The sequence below is a fragment of the Aquila chrysaetos genome, chromosome 16 (assembly GCF_900496995.4).
Source record: "Aquila chrysaetos chrysaetos chromosome 16, bAquChr1.4, whole genome shotgun sequence".
NCBI lineage: Eukaryota > Metazoa > Chordata > Aves > Accipitriformes > Accipitridae > Aquila > Aquila chrysaetos.
The window spans coordinates 25,524,143-25,539,993 of NC_044019.1; the positions used below are offsets into that span (position 1 = coordinate 25,524,143).

At 38.1% G+C, this 15,851-nt stretch overlaps 1 protein-coding gene across 3 annotated transcripts in view; it reads right to left on the reverse strand.

Moving 5' to 3' along the window:
* Window positions 1–15,851, reverse strand: part of PRMT3 (protein arginine methyltransferase 3) — a 68,363-nt gene that overhangs the window by 26,327 nt on the left and 26,185 nt on the right. For 2 of the 3 annotated variants that reach the window (XM_030039268.2, XM_041129166.1), the window contains 3 exons: window positions 10,670–10,748; window positions 5,415–5,602; window positions 722–808 (listed from right to left, as the gene is read on the reverse strand). In XM_030039268.2, the coding sequence (XP_029895128.1) occupies window positions 722–808; window positions 5,415–5,602; window positions 10,670–10,748 (354 nt within the window). The remainder of the gene's footprint in view (window positions 1–721; window positions 809–5,414; window positions 5,603–10,669; window positions 10,749–15,851) is intronic. The other variant, XM_030039269.2, reaches the window with a different exon arrangement.

Consider the following 15,851-nt stretch of genomic DNA (forward strand, 5'->3'; position numbering starts at 1 on the left):
TCTTCACTCAATTTAATGCAGCATAGTCTGTAATAGTAAGATGAATAAGCTTGTGTTTGCTGTAATTAGGACTCCCCTCCAATCAAATCCCACAGCCTTTCAGTGTTCTTTTGAATGTAAGTCATATTAACTTACATAAAGTAAAAAAAACTAACTTGCATACAATAAATAAAACAGATCCAGTAAAAACCCTGGTTATCAGATTAAAATTCAAATGCTGTATTTGTTCCCCCTCAACCTTCCCATGTAAAGTTCAGGAACTTTCCTATTTGATAAACTATGTTTGCCATAGGAGCTGCTATATGTTTATTACCTGAGCTATCGTCTACCTTTCCCATATCTATTTTGGTTTTCACTCTTTCTACTAAACTCAGAAAAGCTCTTCTAAGAATAGTGACTGCGTCATTCTTGAGCACAGTGGTAACAACACGTCTGAACAAAAAACTTTTATTTCAGAAAATGGGCTAGAGAACAGAACAGAACAACCCCAATGCTAAGGCTCCTTATCATTCCCTTTCCTCATCTACCTGTATTATACCATAACACTATTACTGGAGATTTACATCCATCTCTCTTTACAAAAAGGGCTCATTTGACACCTCAGTACCTCAGAAACGAATGTTTCAAGGCAAGGACTGATGATAAATGAAGCTTAATAAATGCATTGTCTATTAGTCCAATGCAATACTGACCACATATGAAGAAACTAAAATTGTCTTACCGTACACTTTGTGCTCGTTGTAATGCTCAGGGTGAAATCTGAAGAGAATTCTAAGTCTAGAGTGGATGCAGTATTACAGTCGATATGCTGTCGAAAGGAATAATACAATTCTGTCAGTAACAGGGCTGAATTTAAATTAAGATCTTCCTTTGGATGAAGGTTGTTCAGTTGTTCCCGTAAGACGACAACTCTCTTAGGGCAATACTAATTCAGCTCTCCAAAAACGGGAAGAGACTTAAAAACCATCTAATCTTATCAGCACACTGAAGAAACACCTAAAACCTCTCTTCCCCAAATGCCAAAATAAACAGACACTTTGACTACCAGCAGTATGGAACTAGATATAATAGTTCACTGTTCACGAAAGTTGCTCTTGATGACAGTTGCCCGTTGTTGAGATTAAGTAGCTTTCACAGGCATCTTCACAAGTTTTACTCCTTATTCATGTAACCACATGGTAAGCTACAGTATGAAACTGATATGGGTTAAAACTGGGCTTTTTTGATTTGCCAGGTTAGTTTCATATTGATCGTAGAATAACTGAGGTCATAGAATAACTCAGTCCAACCCCCTGCTCAAAGCAGGGTCAACTAGAGCAGGTCGCTCAGGACCCTTTTTGGATGGCTTCCGAATATCTCCTAGGATAGACACTCTACAACTTCTCTGGGCAACCTGTGCCACTCTTCAATTGCCCACACCCCAGGCGTTTGCACACACGCAGAAGATCTCCCCTGAGCCTTCTCTTCTCCAGACAAAACCACCCCAGCTCCTTCAGCCTCTCCCAACATCACGGACGCTCCGGTCCCTTCAGCACCTTCGCCGTCTTTCACCGGACTCGCTCCACTACATTCAGCTCACTCTTGCGCTGGGGAGCCCAGGACTGGGCACGGCACTCCAGAAGTCATCTCCCTGCGGTACAAGAGAAGCTGCATCTCTCTCGACCTGCCGGTGACAAGTCTTCTTCCTAACGCAGCCCAGCAGGCTGCCTGCCTTTGCCACAAGGGTGTCTGTTGCTGGCTCACGGTCAACTTGGTGTTGACCAGCACCCCCACGTTTTTTGCTACAAAGCTGCTTTCCAGCCCGTAGGGCCACCGCCTCTGTGGGTGTGTGGGCTTATTCTTCTCTCTCCTCTGCAGGATTTTGCATTGCCCTTTGGTTGCCCCAAGCCCTCTGCACAGGACCCCCCCCGTTGGCCCATTTCTCCAGCCTGTGGAGGTCCTTCTGAAGGACAGCACAACCATGCAGTGTATCAGTATGTGAAATATCAGTAACAGAACAGAGAAGAAAAAGAACACGAGGCAGAGAACTGCTTCACTGTTTTGAAATTAACACAAAACAATAGATAACAAAGATAACGTTGTCAAATCAAATTGCAACTTGCATTTCAATATTCTGATTTTTTTTATTTGTGTATATATATATTACATATAAAAAAAAAAAAAATCAGAGTTTTTAAAGAGCGACAAGCTTCAGTTTTCAGTTGTTCATAAAAATTCCACAACATTTTTTCACTGTATGAAATTCTTCAGTTTACATACTTGGTTAAAATGCTTTATCCAAGAACGTCACATACTGCTGAAGTTAAATGCCATATACATTATTAATCAATATTTCTTGATGCTGCCTTATGTTTCTTTAGGTAATGTTTTGCTTCCTAAAAAGTTGCATTATAAACTATACAAAACAAGCAGCAGCTAAACTGAGCAAACACACTAAAATATGTTCCGTAATAATCATATGATAAATTGGAACATTTTTAAACTTTCCCTAAAAAATATAATCCATTTGTTCTGTGGAACAGCTATTGATTAAAACAATTTACCTATAATGCCACTGTTGCTCAACTCATTAATTTTACTACTTTGTACTATAACTCCAGCAAACTAGCTCATGCATTGACTTCAGGTTATTTTCAAAATCACGGTTTCTACTGAGAACAAACGAGTATAAAACCATTAAGTGTAACAGTTACACAAAATGCTGCATGATGACAAAATTTGCTAAGTACATATACCTGAGCTGGACAGTGACCGCTCATGACAGAAAGGGACATATACTATTACCAGTAAAGCATTTTGCTTCTAAAATGACAGCAGCTTATAGACTGCATTGGGCACATTTAACTATAGTTATTGTTATCAACACTTTTCAGGTTAAGATGTCGTTTTAATTCGTTTGTTTGCCTAACAAACTGATAGAGCTCAACTTACCCATGCAGCTATTAATTTAGAGCACCTTACGTGTTCTTCATTCTCTGTATGGCAAACTTGACCTATTTGCAAGAAGTATTCAACTACGCTTTCACTTGAATGAGAACATGCAAAATGTTATAAAAAAACCAGCAGGTGAGCAAAGCGCCTATGCCTCTCTCGTTGCACAAACCTGTCAGATGGCTAACAATTACGGCCTCAGATTCTTGATCTCAGTACCTCTGTTTTCTGCACATTCATTTACTAAGGGTGGTTGACCACCGTAACAGATGGAGCCCAAAGTCATGGACTACATGAACTCAGTGGACTTTTTATGGACATCTCTGGACATTTTATAAGGGTGATCCATAGACTAAGGGAATGATATTTGTGTATTATATCAAAGGAGGGGAAGGGAGGTGGTTGTTAACGAGGTTGTATTGGATAGTGCGGTACCTGAGCATGATGTAAATGGTATGGAAAAAGGGGTGGAGAATGTGCTGGGTTTGGTTGGGATAGAGTTGATCTTCTTCACAGTAGCTAGTAGGGGGCTATGTTTTGGATTTGTACTGAAAACAGTGTTGATAATACAGGGATGTTTTTGTTACTGCTGAGAAGTGCTTATGCAGAGTCAAGGCCTTTTCTGCTCCTCAGCCCACCCCACCAGTGAGTAGGCTGGGGGGGCACAAGAAGTTGGGAGGGGACACAGCTGGGACAAAACGGACCCAAGGGATATTCCAGACCATATGACATCATGCTCAGCATATAAAGCTGGAGGAAGGAGGAAAGGAGGGTACGTTTGGAGCAACGGCGTTTGTCTTCCCAAGTGACCGTTACGCGTGATGGAGCCCGGCTTTCCTGAAGATGACTGAACACCGGCCTGCCGCTGGGAAGTGGGGAATGAATTCCTCGGTTTGCTTTGCTTGCATGCGTGGCTTTTGCTTTACCTATTGAACTGTCTTTATCTCAACCCACAAGTTTTCTCATTTTTACTCTTCCCATTCTCTCCCCCATCCCACTGCAGGGGAATGAGCAAGCAGTGTGGGCTGAGTTGCCAGCTGGGGTTAAACCACAACACCTATAACGACAGGTCTACACAGTATATTTCAACAACTGAGTTGATCACTCTACCCGCTCCTCACACTTAAGGAAAACAGACACTTGACAGCCTCAAGTCACATAATTTATTATAGGTGACCTTAGGAATTTTATTTCACTGACTCTAGAGGGAGTCTAGTCAACAAGCTCAGAGAGTAAACTGTAAGACACATCTGTAATGACTTCAACATCTATGGAAAAAGAATCCTGAAGTAAAAAGAGAAAGCAGAGATGCACAAGAAGGCCAAAGTCGTTATTCAAGTTAAAGAATTATCAGTCTCAGTACTTCCTACATTTGAATAGCCGATTTAAAAAATTTAATACTTTTAAATCTTCTCTGTAATAAAATTATAGACAAGAAAAGCTTAAACAATAACTTGCATCAGGATATACTTACAACAAAACTGTACTTCACCTGTTACTGCTTTTGTGAGCAGGATGACAACTGACCATAGCAAGTGGTTTCTATGCTAGAAGAGACTAGCACTACTCTCAGTAATGGTGTCGAGTTCAGTGATGAATAATGTAAACCCATTTTCTTCTATATAAAAATAGGATAGGAATGCACTTAAAACAGACATTACCTCTTTACTAAACAGGCAATTCCCACTAAAGGGCAGTAATATGACTGCCTTCATTGTTTTACAACAGAAAAGTAATTATATGAACAATAATTAAAATACCATTGTGACAAAAAATCTTGTTCTATAGTAGTCCTCTCAATTTGATCTAACTGTTCAAATTATTACTAATCACAAAGTTCATCAGAATTTCGAACTAGTCAGTGTTCTGGAATTATATATTGTCATGTAGGTATTCTCTCATATGAATCACTACCAACTCTGCTGCTATTCCCCATCAGAAAGCTGCCATACAGAAAGACAACACAGAAAAGTAAGGTTAAAATTAATTCAATGAGTACTGCAGAAACCACTGTTGCCTTTTCAGACATGGTCATTCTGGTGGATGAAGCTACGGGTGATAGTGAGTGACCCTCCAATGCGAGATCTTTAAAGCCAGCTGGCTTGACACAGAAATAGGTAAGAAGCTACCCTGCAACTCAGTACACTGACTGAGGTAAAGAGGGAAGCAAAAGTGGAAGACTCTATATTCCTGGGGTTTTTTTGGTATAGTTTAATTAGGGTTTGGACAGAAGAAAATGTAGAACAGAACAATCTAAATATGGGGAGATTACTTTATTAAGAGCTCAAACTGGGTAAAAAAAAAAACAACAAACCACACCACAATTAATACAAATCTTACAGTCTTAACATCAAGAACCTCATTGCATTTGTATAATTTCGAAGATGCCAAAGCTCGTGTGTACGTACTGTTTTTTTTCCCCCGTCCTCCATAAAAAAAGGAAACTTCCAGTCTGACTACTAAAAATTTAAGAAGTATGGTACCTTAATGACACTGGCTGAGGATATCAGTGTGTTTGGATCCAGCACCTCCACAACAGCTTCTGGAATTACAGCCTTCTTCATGCAAGACATGTCAAAGCCATATACATCGTCCCAGAAAAGTAGTTTGTCCACATGTTTATTCATATCCCCAACAGCTACTAGACTAATGGTGCAAATGTCAGGATAAACTGTAACAACAAAACCAGATTAGTGAAATTTTATTTTAGACATGCATAAAGAGGACTTTTTTGATCTTTTCTTTTTAAGTGATTAACATTTTTAAAGAACAAATAAAAGAACTTTTTTGAGCTCTTGGACAAGACACTTCTTCTGCCGCCTTATTTTCTGGAGTCCCATTTGTCCACAGAAGAGACTAGACATTGGAACTTAATTCTCCCACACTACTCTGGTAACAGTATTTACTGTTCATGACAAAATATCTTTGCAGTCGAATCCTACCGCCAGGAAATGACTGGAAACTTGACGTCCGAAGAAAATAATTTGGAACATGCTATTCTGGCTTCTATACAAAGACTGACCTAAGATGTATTTAGTAACTGTAGGCAGACACCCAAAGGAAAATTCAGGTGAAGGCTTTGCAATAACAAGAAACCTCTGTGAAAAGAACTTATTTCCAGAGAAGAGCAAATATTCTCACTCAGGAGTTTTATTCCCATTTCTTATCAGCTCTGGCTGGTATTTGCCTTACAACCTAAAAAATTATTTCTGGGTACTGGAAAAGACTAACCACTCTTCTATCTGCATCTGAAGAGTATGGAAATGACCCAACAGATAGAAGAGAACTTCCTCATTGATTCCCTGCCCAGTTTTAGGATGACAGCTATCACTCTTACACTATCTTCACACTTGCGCTTTCCCTTCTGCCAAGAATATCTTCAGAACAAGTACCTATTTACAGCTTTTCCAAGTAGCAGTGGAAGACTGACATTTGCCTTTTTAACAGCTGCTTACAGCAAAGCCAGTCAATCTCCTGGCAATCTCTACCCACTACTGATTGGAAAAGACACAAAGAACAGCTGCTATGAACATGGCTGTCTATAGCACTATCAAATACTAAGAGAAGCTCAATTTATATTTAGCTAGGTTTCTTTCCACAAAGAAATCCCCATGTTTTGTTTTTAGAGTTTTAAAGCCTTTAAAGCCACATACGTTGAATTCTTGATCCAGCTTCAGAGCAAAATGCCTACTAATAAACACCTTATTTTATTTTATTTTTATTGATTCATGAATGTGGCAGTGTTAACAAAACTGAATTTAAGTTTCTCTTTTCCTCCCCAAAATCTGGTGAACTGTAAAATTAGTTTTGTCTTCAGCTCTGCTCGAAATTGTAGCTTATCAAAATGAGTATGGAGAAATCATTGGTATATAGCATGGTAAGTCAGAAAAGCAGTATTTTTTGCCTTGTAAAACACTAAAGATAGAAACAGCAAATTGAAATTAGACTTTTTATATAGTGAGAGTAGATTTAGCCTAAAGGAAATAATCTTATACATATTAATGATCAAGAAGAACCTTCCCTAAAGAAGCTTTTTTACCCATATGGAGCCATTGAAGTAAGCAACCACCTCTACACTGAGAATGCCTAGTTTATACAAAATAGGAACACACTGTCATTTTTCTCACTTTCTGGCTATTTAAAACAGAATAAATAAATATCAGGCAGCTTAAATTGGAGTCCCATTGGTAAGCTATCACCATCCCTACTTTGCAGATGAAGAACTCAAAGCAGAAGGTTTTTCCAGGAACAGCCTACAATTAACTCAGCAGTAAAAAGGCAGTTTGATGAGAATCAAAACAGGAAGGCGTTCAAACTGTCTTGTCTGAAACAAATCATTTCGTTCCAGCACACCTGACAGCTGTCACACACCCAAAAAAATCAACATCTGGTGGTAGGAGTATTTGTAAGTAGTTTCTGGAGCCATCAATAAGGGGTTTCCATTTTTCGAAGCTTTCATATTGCTGTTTATTAGTATGACAACTGCATTATATTGGGCTTTACCTCCCAGCCTTCCAAACCTTCAAGAGCCACCACTGATGCTTCAAAAATTAAAAGACAGTGTGGAACAGACAACAAAAGCAAGTGACTCCAGCCTTTGAGGGAATATTTTTCTGGGAAATGCCCTTCATAGGATACAAGGGCTATGGCGAGAACAGGGATGAAATGAGACTGGAAGTCCCTACTTACAGAATACTCTTAGAGGACCATGCTAGTGACACTGTAAACAAAAATTAAAAGCACAGCAAAAAGTGATCAACTACTTTATAACCTTCCTTCCTCGTACTAGCCCACATTTCTGGGACATTCTGTTCAACAGGAAAAAGTTTACCATGTCTATCAAGCGTGAAACATTTGAGTGGGACCATAATCAGTTTTTATTAAATCTCTTCATCCACACAGTAAATCCTTAAATCCACAGTGGAACTCATCATCGATTATACACAGTGCTTAAGAACAAGCAAAAATGTAAACACTAATGCTCTAATCTAATCTGCATTTTTAGTTTAGCGTATCAATAGCAACAAAAAAAGTAGACAACGCCTGTTCAGGTTTCACAAAAAGAAATCTGTGTTCCACCAACAGGGCACAGGCAAAAGACGACATGGATACATTAACTTCCAAAGTTACAAACCCACCCGTGTCCAGAAGCATATGCTATACTGAAGTTTGACTGGAAATGTAAGCATGTTATCGAAACATCAGCCTACATCATCTAAACGCTGTAGAGCGTTGTTAACGTTTAAAAGCATCTGCCTGAAACTGCATTTGCCATTTCATCCATTATCCTCGATCCCCTGGAAATCCTCTGCTCTTTCTGCAACCCTGTAACACTTTCCTGTGGAATCCTGACAGACTTGTCATTTTTTTCTGATTAAGCTTATAATTTAATAATTATTCTCTCTCACAGGTGAAATGAACAAAACGCTGATTGGACAAAAGCACATACTCCTCCCTCAATGCTCTCTCAGATTCATCGTTTTGACCATCTGTGTCCTTCTCGACTCAGTGCCCAGAAGTCATCTATCACTAGGAACAGCTCACGTGGTGAACAGAATACGATGGGAAATCCTTTATCCCTTAAGCAATGCCTCACAAACTTCAGGACGCTGAAGGGTAAGGCAGCAATCCTCCAGATATACGGAAATAATTCCAAGCGAATACCATCATCATTTTGACGTGAACAAGCTAACGGTATTATGTTTTGAATGATGCCTTCCTTACCTATGTCACCCCTCACCAACGTGTACTGCACTCGAGCGTATGCAGAAATCTATACTCAAGCAAGTAACAGCTCTAAAGAACAAACAGATGGGTCCTGGGCAGCAAGAATTTTATGTTCCCAAATAAAGCTATTATATACTGTACACATTACCCTCGACAGTTTGGCATAATCCACTTCAGAATGCCAACAGGCTAAATTGAAGTAACGACGATATGACTGACTGAACACAAATCTAGAAATTTGGATTCTATTCCCGGCTCAATCACTGAAAGATTTGGCCAAATCGCAGCTGCTTCTATTGCTTTTTTTCAGCTTTCAAACAGTCCCTGTAATAACGATCTTGGGCTTAATAGCACAAAGTGGCTTGAGACAAAGTCAAGCTTTATGGCATATTCAGGAGTTTCTCTGGTAAGACTTCACCTCAGAATGAGCTCTTAGTTTTGGCTCATCTGAATTTGGATGTGCCCACAGTTCTGCTGCTATTGATCTACGCTGCAGAAGTGTCTGTCTCGCTAAGCTGATTGCTGAGCCACTTTCTCACGATTAGGCACAGCCATCTACCTGCTATACAAGCTGGCAGAAGAAAAGTAATTGTAAGCATTTTAAGGAAACAGCGTTCCATTTAAAACGTGGCCATACCAATCGACGAATGTACAATACTGTATGCTTTGTGAAGAGTCAAATAAGGGCCGAAGACCACTCTCAGACCACAAAGGATAACTGCACTGCAGAACCAGCATACCCTGTCTCTCAAAGGAAATTTGGGGAGGCACAAGCCACTAGCAACCTCAGCAACAATACAAATAGAGAACAAGATACCACTGCAGTTTCAATAGAGGTCAAAAATTTCTGGCTCTTTTGAGGTGGTTTCGGAAGTAGTAGCTAAACATAAAATGATTCCTTATAAATTTAGGGCATGTCCCCATATTTAATTATATTGCAATATAAAATTATCAGCATATATCCATACAGTGCACGAGACAACTGTGTTCCAGATCAGGCTGGACTATTCCACATTACTGAAAACAAAAATATTTAGCTTGGTGATCAAATGTTGAACAAATGCATAAAACCCCTTTTTTCTGCTGCACTCTGTAGCACACAAAAGCTCACTGCAATCAAAGGGAAGCACTGCAGCGAGCACTGTTACATAGTCATTAATCCAATCATTAAGTCAGTGTAGTGAAACTAACTATGTGCATGGTTAGCACAAAAGGGGAAAAAAAACCCAGACTGATGACTACGATTGGAAAGGTCAATATGAAATACAATACTGACAAAGGAATTAAGTACAAGAAATAAAGCATATGCAGAGCTCGTGCAGAAAACTGCATCACATGAGGAATAAATATTTACAGGCATTTAAACACTGCTTAAGATGACACTATCTAAGCTACTTAAAAAGACAAAAGAACTCTACTTCAAAATAAAACCTTTTTGTTCTGTCACTTCCCTACCCTCCAACCACAAAGAAAAAGGGTATATTCCCAAAAGGACAGAATAAATATGCTGAACTGACACAATGTAATACCATTAGTTATTTCATGCCGCTTCTTGCATTTGAAACTACGCCCTCCCCATGCAACTTCCCTCCTCCAGGAAAACATCCTATCCACTTTTCCTCTAATTCATAGTGCCTTACTCAAACAGTATCACATCTTACAGAACAGAACTTATTTTCCTCTGTTTGTAGTTATGCAGAAACTGGGATTTCAAGAGGGGGAAACAAATACCCACATGTGGGAAGCAGTAGGGAGGAAAAATTTAGACTGTACTTAAGAATAAATAACCCCCTCTTATTCTTAAAAACACCGTTAACTTGAGACCTTGATACCCCATCTAATGTTCTTCTATTACCCATACAGTAAATTAATGCCTTGAAGCTCATACTAATGGAAACATTTTTCATTTAGACTGGCAACTTTCTCATCCATGCATAGCTTATTCTAAGTCTCTGAGTTCATTTAGTTTCCCCCCAGAGCTAAATTTATTAAAAGAATTACGCGCACCAACCTGAGCCTCCCTCTGCCAGGTACTTGTCCTTTGCATAGATGACCGAATCCAGCATTGACTCAAAGAGAAGGAAATAACCCTGTTTATAGAAAAGGGAAAAGAATTTAGAAATTATTATGCTTCTCATGTAGCCTATCTAATCAATCTACAGATAGACTTTATCAACACAGTTTAAGAACCTGATATGGCTATACACTGCAATAAGAGCCAGCACCCAGTGAATTTCTCAACAATAGCATTATCCCTTCAAAACTTTAGTTACATAAAGTATCACCTTTAATTTCCCAAACTGCAAGTATCTAGCACCTACTAAATTAATAAACTACAGGCAATAAATATCCAAGCTACACCAACAATTACCCGATAGAGTCTTACAACATCAAAAAAAAAATCACATTCAACTCAAAGTGAAAAGCTGTATGTATTGATTTTTTTAGTAGTAACTCCAAGGTGCCAAACCAAAAAACCAAAAACAAACCAAAAAACCAAAAACAAACCAAAAAACCAAAAACAAACCAAAAAACCAAAAACAAACCAAAAAACCAAAAACAAACCAAAAAACCAAAAACAAACCAAAAAACCAAAAACAAACCAAAAAACCAAAAACAAACCAAAAAACCAAAAACAAACCAAACCCTGAGAAACTACCTTCCCACTCAGAGCTGCAAGTACCATTAAAACTATTGTCAGAGAAAAACCAAATTGAATGCATCTTTCCTACTTCACATTTGCAGCCTCGAGGTGCCCTGTATCAGCTTGGGCAATGCTCAATAGGACAGGTGGAAATAAATCATACACCAAAGACATGGGCTCTCTGGATGTTCTACATCATTTAGCAGCACCTGAACTTAAAAAAAATTCTAGTTCTAACCCTTTTTATCCTGAGATTTACGTTGGTTTTTCTGTGTTGGGATTAACTTTATAGCAGGTTAATCATACTCCTATAGATGTTTAGAATAACTTATTGTAAACGCAATCGAGTCAGCCATTTTCTGAAACAGAAAAAAAATTTCCTCAATTGCACATTTCTGAGATATAAAAAAACCATATAGCACCATTACATACAATTAGCATTTTATATAAAACTACTTTTAAGTAAACTGCAGATTTCTAAGAGATATATAGCCCTTTGTTTTCTAATCGATTTACTGATTTTACACCCTTCCTATCTTCCGAGTATGATCCTTTACCTACTGAATACTGTAACGCATTTCACCCACATACACATTCGTATGACATCAAATCAATTAAGATTATTCATACCAGCATACATTTTGGAATTTTACTTAGTGTCCTAATTCTCACTTTGCTTAAAACACAGCTTAGCCGTATGGCTTGATTTATACACCGATTGCCAGTAGAAAAGAACAAAAAAAGAAAACTGGAAGTCCAGACTTTGGACCTGCAGTCCTACAAGCCCAGTCAGCAGTAACCCAGCAAAGAAGATTTTTTCCTTCATTTTCCCTACACTTCCATATTTGTACAATCATAAGGCTCATTTTTTTATATTTATTTTTTATTTTTGAAGCCATCATGCCACACTACCGAAAATATTCCATTGCATGGGAACTGCACTGCTAAGACCACCAAGTTTACTTCAAGTTTATGCCATCTTGGATGTTTATTTTGCCTAAGGCTGTTCAAACAAAAAATGCTGCAAGTTCAGAATTGCTTATAAACGTCACCATCCACACTGCAGCCTTCAGAACTAAAAACAAAACTAGAAAACCGGAAACTTGAAGCATGGCAGATTTGTATTCAACAAGAACATAGTTTGAAATAATGGAAATGCCCTTTTCTCAGCCTGTTTCTTCTGGCAAGAGGACAACGCTCTACTGGACACTTTTCTTCCAAATGTTGCCTGTTCTCCCACTTCACTGCCTAGCTTTTATGAAGTCCTTAGAATAAGTCCCAGAGCGAAGACTGCTGCTTTGTGCGCAATATGATTTTTAGTAAGCTCTGCAAAACGTTTGAAAAGGCCATAAGCTCCAATTGCATCAGGCAGAGACGATGTTATGCCTACAGCAAGCCAAAAGCACAGAATGGAACCAGAGTTTTCTTAATTCTTATTCTTGCAGTTTTAAAAATAGAATATTTTTAGTTCATAAAAATTGTCTTCAGATGCTTTTAACCAAAAATGAGTTGTTTTCACAGCATTTTAAATGTAACCTCTAGGACATACCTTAGGACTAGTTATCAGCAAGAGTCAGTAAGTTACGAAGTGACATTTTTACGGATCAGCTCTTCACTTATTTCTTCCTGCCTAAAATGCCCATCACCTACCGCATCTGACAAACAAGTGCAAGAAGTACAGCTGGAAGACACACCTTCTCATGAGAAATACAGTGAAGTTCTCACCGTCCTTTCCCCAACCTTTCCACTCTGGCACCGTTGGTTCTCCCCCCCTCCCCAGTTCTATCTCCCCCCCCAGTTCATTATAGCATTCCTGTAAGTTACATAAACCGTCAATGGTACTGAATCAAGTCATTTATTACTTATACCAAAGCGTTTTGCTCAGTGTGCTGTGCTCATCTGTAGTGTAATTTAGAATGTAATTTCACAGGCTGCTGCCTCACCTGTAGGGGTGCCATCTGGAAAGAGAATTATACCTGACGCCTTTTCCCCGTGATGCTCTGGGGCACTCTTGCTTCCACCCCAATAACGTTCAGGGTTCTGTTTTTTCTTAAGTGTGTATTAGCATCCTCAAAATTAATTACTGCAAAGAGATCTCTAGGATACAAACCTGTGAGCCGCATATTAATAATTCAATCTTGCTAGAGGCTAAACTAAGACATGTAAAAGGTGACACGTTCTCTCTTAAAGACAAACTGAATACACAGCACACGTTAAATGTTACCCTGTCATATTATGCGTTTTCTACTAAAAAGATGCCCATTTCTTCCTCAAAATGAATGTGAAGCTCCTTATTTTTATATTTTCAAAGCTGAAACAAAACGGTTGTTCTCCAGCTAACAACAAAAACTATACATGTAAAGATGTTTGGACAGGAACAGAAATCCACAGCACTATGCAGTTACTCTGTTCAAGCATATGTCTGTCCTACATCATGTCCGTCCAAGAACTCAGCTATCAAAAATGCATGAGCCCACTGACAAATCCAAATCCAGAGGAATGTGAGTATCACTACATTTCTTATATATCCTTTATATCTGTATTTTGCAACAGAATTATAAAAGGCTCACAAAACTTTGATAGCTTAGTATCCTGCATTGTTAAATTTTCCTCTATTATTCAAATGCACTACAGCACTCTAATATTTATTTTCATTTTAATTCAAAGCTACATAAAAAATATTTTACCAATCGATCAAAATGTAAGTATAGGAAGTTTTTAACATTAGTGCTTCAGTATTCGTCACGATATTCTTCATGAAGGAGGAGATTAAGCTCTTTAAAAGCATCAAGACACAAGAACAACACTAAATTCTAAAGTATACCTCATTGCATGGAGAATACTAAAGAAAAATGCTTTGTTTAAAACACAAATTACTTCAGATTAAAAATGCCTTTTCATGTACATTTCCCTTATCCGTTCCTATCAAATACCTTAGTGGAACGTGGTTTTGCCTTCACTTATTTTCTACTTATTGGTGAAAGCCATATATATTTCAAAAAGTGGTATTAGCATGTTTACAACAGCAAGAATTGGCAGAATTTTTAGTACAGCAGAAGAAACACGTAAGGATAGAACTGAGAAGAAATATTTAACTACTTGAATAAGTGTCGTGTTTCCCTCCCGCCTTCCGTCAAAGATCCGTTTTATTATTTTCTGTAACATAACTGAACGTGGTCTGGTACTCCAGATTCAGTAAGGCCCAACACCGAGTATTTAATGAGATGAAAGGCACCTATCAAATCACTGGCCCAGAGAGTAGACTTTTTTTTTTTTTAAATCCCTATCAGTATAAAATAAGGTCATTATTTTCTTAAACTGAAGCTTCTAACTACAAGGTTTCCATTGGACTACAGAGTAAAACAAGTTACAGAGGGTACATAAAGCAGACTGGACAACGGATTCAGATTTAAAACATAAAATGTAACCTTGCATTAACAGATGCACAAAACTGACGAGGTCCACTCAATTTTGTGAAAAATTGTTTTTAACTTGACAAAATCCTCCCAGAACCTGTGGCGCATTTAAATGAGAAGCAGCAGCTCCATGTAAACTCTTCTGCATGCTCTGCTGCAGCACCATTTCCCTCACGCTAAGTCAGCCTACATGCTGATCTTTCATGTACGATTTAATTTTTAAAAAAAAGGGAAATAATTCATTACTGACAGAGCAAGCCCACACATTTCAAAAACACAGCTTGACTTTGTTATTACGCACACCCTGTTGTGTCCTTAAATAAATATGAGCAAGAACACCAAGCAGGAAGATCTGAAAAGCAGAAAAGTGATAACCATTATTAGTGTCGGCAAAAAAAAAAAAAAAAAAAAAAAATTCATGCAAGGAAATGCAATTTCTTTATAAAAACTATTTTGCTGTAAAGAAATTAAAGCATTCAGTATACTCTTTACAGCATTATTAAAAACACAAAAAGAACAGCTCAATTCTTATGTAAAATTATAAATTATTTCTATTACAGAAATAGAACACTTATATTAATGCACCTCCAAATTCTAACAGAAACAATACAGAATATTAAGACTATATAGAAAGACTAGTATTAAAAAGGCACCATCACTGTGTACGCATCATAGAAACAGGGGAAAGGAAGGAGAGAAAAGATGGTTTCCAGTTTCAGACATGCTCACTTCCTAGGCCTCTTCCCTAGATCCTGAACCCCTCCCATTCACAGCCCACCCTGGTATCACTTCAAAATTATCTAACACAAAAAAGAAGGAAGAAAAAAAAAAAAAAAGATATTAGCTGTATTAGCTACCCAAGCAATGATACAATTAAGAGACAAGAGTACTGGATTCTATCCTAGGTTTGTTTTAATTTCAGAGTCCATCTCTTTCCCAGTTTTTCCTTATGTAAAACTCTATTGCATATTCAGTATCATAAAGCACTGCATAAAACAGCAATTTACAAGAACGGACTGTACTCCAACACAGTATTTGAGACAACCATCTTGGACAACTGTCTCTCACAGTAAAACCCTTTACAAACAAGAAATGCAGATTTTTTTCAAGTCAATAAAACTCTCAATCGCTAG